Source organism: Carcharodon carcharias, chromosome 9 (genome assembly GCF_017639515.1).
Source record: "Carcharodon carcharias isolate sCarCar2 chromosome 9, sCarCar2.pri, whole genome shotgun sequence".
Classification (NCBI taxonomy): Eukaryota; Metazoa; Chordata; class Chondrichthyes; order Lamniformes; family Lamnidae; genus Carcharodon; species Carcharodon carcharias.
Window position 1 is genome coordinate 148,041,761 of NC_054475.1, and position 12,428 is coordinate 148,054,188.

Consider the following 12,428-nt stretch of genomic DNA (forward strand, 5'->3'; position numbering starts at 1 on the left):
CCACTTTCAGGGACCTGTTGACTTACATGCACACCAATGTCTCTCACTTCCTCTACCCCTCCCAATATCCCCCCATTTATGTTCTTGGTTCTTATGTTCTGCACTGTAAATGAGTATAAAAATTGGAGAAGATTCAAAAAAAACAAATTGTGGTGGAGGGGTTTGATGTTTTTATATTCTCTAGCATGGTCCTAAACAAGGAGAGGTAATGACAGTATAACTTGAAGTTGTCCAGTTACATCAGAAAATTAAATTATATTTTAAAACCAAAATGATCTTTCATCTTGTTGCTGTTTGTGGGTGTGCAATGTACTAGATATTTGGAAGTTCTTGTTTTAGATTTAATTGGAACTCGTTATTTTTTGTTTAAAACATTCTAATAGTTTTTATATAATGATTGTAAATACAACATTTCTAAAATTAATTTGGGAATTGATAACTGTTACAACTATCCAACTGTGATATTAGCCTTGGATGATAGTGTGGATGCCAGGCAGATATTAATCCTTAACGTTAGAGGGCGCCACAGCATCTAAGCTACGTCCCTCTTGTCTTCAATGCTCTTTGATGTCTTTGATTGCACCGGACGGAAAGAATTCCGGAATAAGGCGATGTTCCGGAAACAGCCGAAGAGAGCCGGCGCTGCTCCGGAAACAACCGAAGAGAGCCGGCGCTGTTTGGGGAAAACAGCCGAAGAGAGCCGGCGCTGCTCCGGAAATAGCCGAAGAGAGCCGGCGCTGCTCCGGAAATAGCCGAAGAGAGCCGGCGCTGCTCCGGAAATAGCCGAAGAGAGCCGAGGCGTTTGGCGGCGTCCGATGTGGCTGAGAGAGGCGAGGCCGAGGCAGAGGCAGAGGCTGAGGATCGGCTTTTCGGCAGTGACGGGGATTTGCTGGGGCCGGCCGGTAGGCCGGGTAGGAAAGATGGCGATATCGCGGGGGTTGTGGTGTTGTCAGCGGGTTTTGGCCTGGATTCCCGTGCTTATCATCACTCTGGTCGTGCTGTGGTCTTACTACGCGTACGTGTTCGAGCTGTGTGTGTGTAAGTAGCCCTTTGTTGTGGAATTGCTGATGACTGGGGTAGGGAGTTGTTGGCTGCATCCATTGAAGGATGAAAGTCGCCGGGTCTGCTTAACATGAGAGCTCCGATCACATCACACTCAGTGTTCGGGCCTTTAACAAGAAGCTGTCAGGACAGAAGGAACTCAGAATATACAACAAGTTGCTGCTCTGGCTTTAATATCTCACAGCAGCCAGTGTACACACAGATTCCTCAGGTTCTGTGCTGTTGACAGTCCCAGTTGTAGTTTAACTTATTTTACAATAAATTCTAAAGTTGTAGCTATTTCTTTTAAAAGCTCACCGGTTAAAACAATTACGAACGCTCAGGTTACAGTGGTTTACAGTGAAAGACATAAGTAAACGTACAAGGCTCTGAAGAGGAGTTCATACGGATTCGAAACGTTAACTCCACAGTCTTTCTCTCCACAGATGCTGTTAGACCTGCTGAGCTTTTTTCCCCCAGCATTTTTTGTTTTAAATATACACGGTATAGATTTAGTCCAGTTTTACATTTCCTGTGTTGTAGTTTCCCCCTTTATAGGAAAGGCTTTAAAGCAAACAGATTGGATTTTAGCTACTGTAAATGGTCAGATTACAATTAGATTTCTGTCAGTGTTCGGGTGGAGTAATTTGATAGAGTCAGGTACAGGTCCTGGTTGTGGACGGAGGTGAGTGTAACCAGGTGAACATTCCTCCAAGATCAGCAGTCTTTTGAAATGGTATTGTGTCATATCCAAGCAAGTTCCTTAAGCTTAATTCAATACTCAATCCAATGATCAGAGGTACATTTTTAGGAATAGTTGCTAGTGCCAGATCACTTCGAATGAAGAACTGCATCCCTGATGTCACCCTGAATTTTCTTCTTACTAGTTCATACCAGCTTTGTCCAGCAGTCCTTGTTTAACTTTTAAGTGGTGCTTTCCATCTATCTTTTCTGTTTCACATAATATCAAATACCTCTTGTAAGATTTCTTCTCATTCTCCCTATCTCTAGCGATCAACCCTGGGATTCTGCTCTGTTTCCAGAATTTGATGGTTTGTCATTGCATAGATGACCAGAACTTGACACAATGCTCAGGATGAATCTTGACCTGAGAATGATATTAGCAGGACAGCTTCAGTTTGTCCTCTGCTAATTTGGCATTATGTTTACTATATTGATTGCTCCTCCTTATTGACTGGACATGGTCAATGTTAAGTCTGCTTCACTCCAATATTTCTTTCAACCTCTTCTTCCAGCTCGTTTTACGCTATTTGTTAAAGATGTTGCCATTTTTTCCAGTTCATAATATCTTCTACTTATCAAGATAATAAGTGACTGTGACTATAGCAAACTATCCATCCTTATCTTTCTCAGCGTGACACCGTCCATCTCCAATGCCTCTCCTCTGCCCTCCAGTTGGGTGGCATTACCTGGCACCATTCTTATCTATCCATCTGTAATCAGAGAATGACCTGTAGTGACTTCTCACTCCAGCACCGTTACCTTTGCTGTCCCCGAGAGTCTTTTGGCCTCTCCAGTTTCTCTTCTTCATGCTGCCTTTGGACAGAAACATAATGCCAGGTTCCACATGTACGCTGAGGACATCCAGCTCTATCTCACTACCACCTCTCTCACAGATCGCTGTCTGTGATTGAGGCCTTCAGAAGAGAATTAGATAAATATCTGAAGAGGAAAAAAATGCGTGGTGAGGGAGAAAAAGGCAGGGGAGTGAAATTGTGAGTTGCTCTCGTAGAGAGTCAGCATGGACATGATGGGCTGAATGCCCTCTTCATATGCTGTAACCGTTCTATGAATTAACATACAGCTGGTCCGATATCCAGTATTGGATAAGCAGTTGTTTATTTGGAAGACAGCAATCGTCGTCTTTGGTGTCCACCACAAACTCCATTCCATATCCACGGACTCCGACCCTACTCCATGGCAACTGTCTGAGGCTCATGCGTTTGACCCCAAGATGAGCTTCCGATCATATATCCACTCCGTCACCAAGACTGCCTATTTCTGTTTCCGTAACATCACCGACTTCATCGCTGTCTCAACTCATCTGTTGCTGAAACCCTCATCTGTGTCTTTGTTACTTGTAGACTTAACTATTTCAATGCTGACCTGACTGGTCTCCCGTCTTCCACTCTACATAAAGTTAAACTCATCCAAAACTCTGCTACCTGAATCCATATTATCACATAAGTATAGTCCACCTATCACTCTGTGCTTACTGGCCTACTTTGGCTCCCAGTCTGACAATGCCACAATTTTAAATCCTCATCCTTGTTTTCAAATCCTTCCATGGCCTCACCCCTCCCAGTTTTCTCCAGACTTAGAGCTCTCCGATCTCTTCACTCCTTCAGTTCTGGCTGCTTTGCACATCCCAATTTTAATTGCTCCACTGTTGACAATTGTGCCTTCTGCTGCCAAAGCCTTAAGTTCTGGAATTCTCTCCCTAAATCCTAGTCATTTATGCGCGCCATTGGTTCCAACATGGACACCTGAATACTTCATGTTCAACAGAAGTTTGTAATAATGTAGTTCTTTAGCATAGAATAAAGTGTTTCAAGACATTTCCAAGGGGCATAAGCAAAAAGTGAACACGAGCGCAGGTGATTAGAAGCGAATTTATGAATTGGGAGCAGGAGTAGGCCATTCAGCCCCTCGAGCCTGCTCCACCATTCAATAAGATCATGACTGATTTGATTGTGGCCTCAACTCCACATTCTGACTAGCCAAAAATCTGTCTACTTTTGTTTTAAAAATATTCAATGACTCTGCTTCCACCGCCCTCTGGGGAAGACTCAAGACCCTCTGAGAGAAATTATTTTTTCTCATCTCCTCCTTAAATGGGAGATCCCTTATTTTTAAACTGTGTCCCCTGGTTCCAGTCACTCCCACAAGGGGAAACATGCTTTTAGCATTCACCCTGTCATGTCCCCTCAGGATCTTATATATTTTATAAGATCACCTCTCATTGTTCTAAACTTCAATGGATACAGGCCCAACCTTTCTTTATAAGATAACCCCTTCATCCCAGGAATCAGCCAAGTGAACTTTCTCTGAACTGCTTCTCATGCAGTTACATCCTCAGCGGTACGCAAATGTTTGATTTTAAGAGGTGGGTTTTAAAGGAGGAGAGGGAAATAGAAATCTAATTTTCCTTATGCATACCCTCCTTCCTTCCCACCAGCTGATTCTTAATCCTTATACGGTTCCATCTGGGAAGTTATCTTTACTGCAGTACTTGATCAAAAGGCTTTCTGAAAGTGAAAACACTACAGCAGATGGCTTACCCTCTTCATCCTGGGAGAAGTGAGATTGGGCAGGGATAAGGTTTACCCTTTTTAAAACCATGCTGACTCACCCTTGTCAGGGTTGCATTTTATTTCCGATTATTGATTCACATAGCTTGAATTGTAACTTTGTTTATATTGATCACATGTTCCACACTCTGTGAAAATGCAATGAAAATTAAATTAACCTTCAAATAACATGCAGCAACAGAGTACTTTGAAGAGAGGGATACTGAAACAGGAATCCTTATATTTATAAAAATATAAAAACAAAAAAACTGCGGATGCTGGAAATCCAAAACAAAAACAGAATTACCTGGAAAAACTCAGCAAGTCTGGCAGCATCGGCGGAGAAGAAAAGAGTTGACGTTTCGAGTCCTCATGACCCTTATATTTGAATTGAATTGTCATAAGTGCGATGCTATTGTAGTGTTACTAGACTTTTTAAAGTTTTTTTTAAGAGTAACTTTAGCTCTAATATAAGCCTGTCCTTCCTGTGATATCAGGGCACGAGTCATTAAAATCCTTTAGTTGGTTGCAGAACTGAAATGCAGCACACAAACTGCAGCTGAAGATACTGATTCCAGTTGCATGTTGCAGTGCCAGGTATTTTTAGAAATTTAGTCTTGTTACCTAATGCTGTGTTGGAAATTTAGATCAAATTTTCAATTGTTTTTAATGATTTATATAGGATATCCCAAATGGTTTGGAGGGAATTACTGCATAATTACTTGCAATTGAGATGGAGTTCGATCCTACTGTTTCAGGATGTGTTCCAGCCATATTCCACAGGGATTCTAAAGAGCCATTACATAACCTTGTTGTAATCCTATCCAAATCTTGCCATAACGTCCTGGGCTCAAAACCTAATGGGAAGTTTGTGGATTTAATGACAGCGTATTGCCTCTGAATCTTAGCATACCACAGCATTTTCTAATGAGATGCACAGCATAAAAATAGATAGCAAAAGATAATGTAAAACCTGCTGTTATCTTCCCTTAGACTAGTCCAGTGGTGACTAGATCCATTTGGCTAAAATTACAAATGTAGTGACCCCTTTAAATTGGTACCAGGCCCTCAAAATTAAGACTTTCTTTCATGTTTGCTATTGGATGCCATATTTCCACACTTCTCTGCTCACTTTATTCACTCTAAGAATTATGGTTAACCTTAAATGAGGATGCAGAGACCACATTGCTGTCCTAAATTGGAAATAAAACCAGAAAATGCTGAAAATACAGCAGTCTGTGGAAAGTGGAAAGACAGGTTAATATTTTGGGTGTAATCGTTCACCAGAATTGAAAGACAAACGAGCATGTTAATACAGTGTGGAAAATGGAGAAGGTTAACAATTGGTATTTTAATGACGGTGAGAGAAGCAATGGCTTGCAAACTTCTCTCTCCTCTCCTGCTAAAATGCTCCTTGCTTAACCTTTACAAAAGCAAAATGCTGTATATGTTGGAAATTTGAAATGCAAATAGAAAATGCTGGAATGCTCAGCAGGTCAGACGGCATCTGTGGAGCGAGAAGCAGAGTTAATGTTTCAGGTTGCTGACCCTTCATCAGCTTGCTTAGCCTTTCAGTTTTTAGTGCTGATCTAGCGAAGTAGAATACCTGAAAAGTTAACCTGTCTATTCCTTTCAACACTGATGGACCTGCTGTGTAGTTCCAGAATTTTCTGTTTTTGTTTTCAGACATCTAGCCTTTTCAGTTTTTGTTCAAACAGATTAAGGTTTCTCTTTGCACCAATTAATTTGCATTTTCTGTGGATGCTTGTCCCACTCGTGTGAGATGTTTTCTTACACAAGCAAACTGATTTTCAGCACACTAGTCTCATTTTACTACCCACTGATTAATCTTATCATTCTTGGGGAAAATAGTTTGTTTGTCTTGTGAATACAGAACTGAATGACAAATGTACTAGACTCCAGTGATGCAGGAATGGATGATATAAAGGTAGGAGGGAGAGTCATCAACAACATCAACTATTTCAACAACAGCGTACTTATGGGTAAATATGAAGAAGACTTGCAAAATGTAATTGGTACAATCATGAAGGAAACTTTACTCAACTATAAGAAAATGTACACTATTGTAATAACAAAGTGAAAGGACATTCCAGTATATAACTGCAGTAAATGGGAGTAAGTTGGAACATGTCAATCAATTCAACTATCCAGGAAGTGCAATAACATCCGAAAAAGGATTGGGCAAGCCAAAAGTCTTTTTATAAAATCAAGCAACATTCTAAGAGTCATCTTGAGACTTGAAACGCGAATGCATGTACTAAAGTGTTATGTCTGACTAGTAATGAATTATGGATGTGAAGCTTGGCGCTTTGGGAAAGAGAAAGAAAAGCAACACCTTTGAAATGTGGTGCTCAAGAAGGATCCTATGAGTAAAACAAAAACAGAATTACCTGGAAAAACTCAGCAGGTCTGGCAGCATCGGCGGAGAAGAAAAGAGTTGACGTTTCGAGTCCTCATGACCCTTCGACAGAACTGGTTCTGTCGAAGGGTCATGAGGACTCGAAACGTCAACTCTTTTCTTCTCCGCCGATGCTGCCAGACCTGCTGAGTTTTTCCAGGTAATTCTGTTTTTGTTTTGGATTTCCAGCATCCGCAGTTTTTTTGTTTTTATTCCTATGAGTAAGTTGGGTGGAGAAAAAATAAGCACTGTATGAGACTGGATCAACAAGTTAATTCTTAAGTAACATCAAAAGAAGACAAATGGAGTTCGTTGGATATGTTTTCCATGCAGAAGGGTTGGACACTCTAATCACCAGAAGGACTAATGGAAGAAGAACAAGAGGCCAAAAGTGAAGGAAGCAGCTACACAGCATTAAAGACTGGCTTAACCAGAACTCCAGCAATAAGGTCATCCACTGTTGCTATGTTAGGAAATTTTGGAAGACCATGTTCGTCTATGCCACTTGGCATGGCACTTAGACGATGACAACAATGCATAGTAGGCAGGGGTCTTGCTATGGAGAAAAGCGGAACCAATTTTTGAGATTTATGATGTAGCTAGGATTCATGATACATGTAGTATTACTGCTTGGAGCTAAAGGAAATCTTGCTGCAGTTTGTCTCACAAGGTCATTTTGCATCATTGAAACCTATGAAGAAGGCTGAATGCTGAATTACAAGGAGATATTGAGATTGAAGCAGGAGGATCTCGTGGCACATCAGTTTCAAAAAAGAAAGCTTCAACTTCCACGCAGTCCTACTTTGCTTAGAAAGGACATTTTTAAGTATTTGAGATCTAAGTGCTCCCTGTAGCCTAAACCCTAATTGTGTAACTAACAGAGCAGCCAGGTAGTGAGCTGATCTCAGGCCTTTGTTATTCAGTTGGTTGCAGTTGGAAGGTTCTTAAAAGGGATAATTTTTAAAAAATTTTTTTCTATCCACTCTCCTATTTTGGAAGAGCTGTTCTCTCGTCGGCAACTTCTCACCCCAATGGTGAACACTAAATGGGAATGCATTCCTGACATTATCTCCCTAATCAAGTTTCAGGATATTGACTAAGATGGAATACTGCAGCCCCAATTTTCTTTCCTGTGAAGATTCTCCGCTTCATTTTATTCCCCATTCCTTTCCTGTACTCCTCTGTTTTGAATGTGCTGGCTATTGTTTCACGCTGGTGGTTCCCATTTGCTGCTGTCATTTGTGACTCTCACAATTGATCATTGTTCTATTTGAGCGCATCCTACTGAACTCTATCTTATCTTCAGAGATAAAAACAAAAAACTGCGGATGCTGGAAATCCAAAACAAAAACAGAATTACCTGGACAAACTCAGCAGGTCTGGCAGCATCAGCGGAGAAGAAAAGAGTTGACATTTTGAGTCCTCATGACCGTCAACTCTTTTCTTCTCCGCCGATGCTGCCAGACCTGCTGAGTTTGTCCAAGTAATTCTGTTTTTGTTTTCTATCTTATCTTCACCTAACTTTTCATCACGTACACTTTTCAGCCAGGAGCATTGAATAGTGATCAGAGGTTAAAACAAAGATCTGTCTGATCTTTGTTTTCCTTGCCCATGGCTAATTGTAGAACTCTTGCCTCTCCAGCTAAGATTAGCTAATATTCCACAGACATTTCCTGATACGAGATTTAACTAGAAATGCACTGACTGGGGAAGTTGGGTTTTATTCAGCTTCAGTAACTCTATGAAGCTTTATATCACTAATCTTAACCCTTAAACCCTCAGGTATCTCTAGGAATTTCCAATCTCCTTGGGCAGGCCACTTTCAGCTCACACACTGTACAAAAACAAACCATAGTAATGTATGAATAAAACTATTCAAATATTGGCAATACCTTTATTATTGTAACATCCAAGTGTAGCTAAAATAAGTATCTTAAATACTCGGCTTACATTTTTAAAAAATTAAACATTTTCTCCTGCCTATTCAATTATTTAAATCTCTGAACCTATATTGTTCTCTGAACCTTAAATGTTCTGGAGGTTGGTGAGTGAAGCATTCTATAGTGTTTCCATCAGCCTCTCATGTTACACTTGTTTATCCTACCAGACACTATCGATCTTTTATTGTTTTTTGATTCGTTAGCAACTTCTTATCGTTCTTATCAGCCCAACCATCTTCAGCTGCTTCATCAATGACCTTCCTTCCATCATAAGGTCAGAAGTGGGGATGTTTGCTGATGATTGCACAATGTTCAGCACCATTCGCGACTCCTCAGATACTGAAGCTGTCCAAATGCGGCAAGACCTGGACAATATCCAGATTTTGGGCCTTCTCCTTGAACCACCAAAGTTTTTGCACTGATGAGTGGCTTCTGATGTTGGAATAAAGATCAACTGGACAAATTAGAGGGAGTCTTACTTTGCACTTCACCATGCTGGAATAAAATGGAGGTATAAATTTTCATTTCCCAATCCTGAAGTCTGGGCCTTGTTGATCTGCAGGGGTGTCCTAGTGCCGTGCTGAAGACAGACTTTCTCAAGGATCTGGTCAACATTGTAGGAAGGTTTAAATCCACCAGAAATGCTTCTTGCCTTTCTAATTCAAGTGTACCTAATTGCCATCTCTTTTCTCTGGGGACAGGGTGTCCAGCAGTAAGTATACCAGTCAAGAGATGATCTCTCCATTACTTCTGTTCTCTTTGTCTTCCTAAGTGGCACTGTTGGAGATGAGTGGGACTCAGAGAAAGGATATATTTTGTCTTTGCTTGGTTCCACTATTAGCTGTCTGATTGGAGTCAGGTCATCTTCAGTAGTGGATTCCTCTCCTGTCCCGCACATTTCTTTAAAGTCCCAAGGATATATCTTTGGCCCACTTATGACTTTTCTAAGAGGCAGCAGATAGATCTGAAGACATTGTATCAACTTATATGTGTATGCTGATGAAACCCAGGTCTAGCGCTCCATCATCACCCTTGATTCCTCTACTGCCTCTACTTTGTCCAACTGCAATTATCTCCAAATAAAAGTTGGAAGGAACAAAACCATTGTCTGCAACTGTTGTCAGTGATCCAACTCTATCCCCTTTCTAGCCATTGTTTCTGGTTCAACTAGGCTGTTTACCACCTTGACTCTGAACTGAGCTGCCAATGTCATATCAGCTCCATCTGCCTGTCTCCAACCAAGCCCTGAAGTTCCTTTCCTAAACAACTCCACCTCTCAAACACCTTTTCTCCTTAAAATCCACTTTGTTGAGCAAGTTTTTCGTCACCCTTCCTAATATCTCCTCCTTCTTTAACTTGACATCCATTTCTTGATTAAGCATCTGGGAAAGGCTTTGAGGCTTTATTTTAGCATTGAGGTACTATATAAATGCAGATTGTTGATATTCAGTGCAGCTATATTGTCAGTCCTATTAAAAGTATCTTTGCATCTCAAAGATGAAACCAAGAAATTACATTCACAACATTTGTACCTAGTGTTAGAATAGCAAGAAATTGTTTGTGCTAGTGCATGTTTCACACCAACAGGTTTACATCTTTTAAGATCTACAATATGGGTTTTGGTATTTACAGAAACTGTTTCTTAGAACCCCAACTGCAGAAAGTGAAATTGAGCAATAACTGCTGTTGCGTGTAACAGGAAGATGACACCCGCAGTAACGGCCAAGAAGGATGCTATTTTTGTTTATTGAAATAAATCTGCGGCTTTCTCAGAATCTGATAATGGCAGGTTTACATTTGACTGTTTCTGAATATTTTTGAAAACTGATAGAAAAACCAATGCATAACACCAGCTAGGCCTAACTGAGTACTGAAGTGACACCATTTTGGGCTGAATTTCGATGTAGGTCCCTTATTCTGCATGAAACTAAGAAATGGTTAAGCCAACTGTTTTATCATTATCATATTTTATCCAACAAACTCCTACATCTTCATACCAATAATGTGTTTTGTTGCCAAGTACAATTCTACATGGGGAGAAAAAGCTTATATTTGTATAGTATCTCATCACCATAAGGCACTTTACAATAAATGTGTTTCTTTTGAAACAGTTACAGTTGCGTAATCTTGTGGTAATGCCCCACAAATGAATGAGTGGACATATACTTTGTTTTCAATGGTGGTATTCAATCAAAAATGGAATACTGTGAGAATTTCCTGCCCTTCTTTGAATAGTGCCATGAAATAGTTCACATACACCTGAATCTCAGGTGTATGGAATCTCAGGTCAGACAAACAACCTCATCAACACTAGCATTCCCAACCATGCATAAACTCTTTCAGTACCACACAGGAGTGTCAGCTTACCAGGGATTCGCAAACCTTTTCTTTTGAAGAACCTTTTTCAAAAGGTTTGGTGATCACCAACTGCTCATCTAAGTTCTAATATCATACAATACATATAACATGAAAGTGCTGCATGTAATGGGTGCTTTAATAATGCTTTTCAGAAAACAGGTATTTACATTTGTACTGCTCTCAACACTCATGTTCCAAGGTATGGCAGCTAGCACACCATACTCCTGGGTATGGCAGCCAGCCCACTCTGTGCTACATGCATTTCACATTTTCACATTTGTTTTGTGGACCCCCAGGAAAGTCTTTATGCATCCCCAGAGATCTGCAGACCCCAGTTTGAACCACTGGTCTAGACCATGTGCTCAAGTCTATAATGGGACATGAGTTTACTGAGCATGCGGCCAACTGAGCCAAGGTGATGTTGGAGGTGGTCAGAGATGCGAGTGGGTGGATGTGAATGATGGTAAAGGTTATAGGTATTATTCATGGATTATGCGGAAAACCTAATGAAGGCTTCAGCCTCTGATCCAGTGGCCCACTCAGCTAGAAAGTGTGAATTTGCAGATGTCAACAGGATCAAGCTTAGTTGCCATGCTCTCCATGGTTGAACCATCTGTCACTTTCTGTCCAGGCTCTCTTATGATGATGGCTATTTCGGTAAGATGACAGAGAGCCACGTGTGCTTGTGAATCTATATCTCAGCATGAGTAAGCACCTTTAGAAAGCGAGGAGGAAAATTAATTGAGATTCATTTTCCACTCCATATTAATTAAATTCAAAGGGAAAATAGTTCAAATTTTCAATATTTAGTTATCAGTGTGGAACCGATGAATTTCTTGCTGTGAAGCAAAGATTGTTGTAAAGTTACTAACTTTAGGTAGGATTTTTTTTTAAATTCATTTGTTTCTTAATTGACTATTGATAATGGGAAAGTGCATCATAGCCTGTTTCAATTAAGCAGCAGTCTGATGATTGGATCGCATATCAGTTTTTGGAGATTTAGAGCCAGCAATTTTTTTTAGTCTTTGTTCATTTTTTTCTCTATCAAAGGGTGAAATTTAATTGAGAGTCTCTGAATGGTATTGTGTCCTTAGCATGATCCTGCACATTCTCCTCAAGCCATAGTATTCAGTTCTTAAAAACATGTCATTCCAGCCAATGACTCGTATGTGGGTTGAAAGACCTGGCACATACATAAAAAGTATCAAACATCACAATTTGTTCACAATGCTAAGTTAGGGGCTGTAACAAACTGAACTGAGAATGAATTTGGTAGATTGCAGGAAACAGCAACGGGTTATTGAAAGCACAGTTCAACGCAGGTAAATATGAAGTGATTGTTTAGAGGGAGAAGAGCAG

At 40.4% G+C, this 12,428-nt stretch overlaps 1 protein-coding gene across 1 annotated transcript in view; it reads left to right on the top strand.

Annotated features, from left to right (window-relative positions):
* Nucleotides 1-812: 812 nt before the first annotated feature.
* Nucleotides 813-12,428, top strand: part of zdhhc15b (zinc finger DHHC-type palmitoyltransferase 15b) — a 52,178-nt gene continuing 40,562 nt past the window's right edge. The window contains exon 1 of the mRNA XM_041195859.1: nucleotides 813-1,038. Within this exon, the coding sequence (XP_041051793.1) occupies nucleotides 816-1,038 (223 nt within the window). The 5' untranslated portion in view covers nucleotides 813-815. The remainder of the gene's footprint in view (nucleotides 1,039-12,428) is intronic.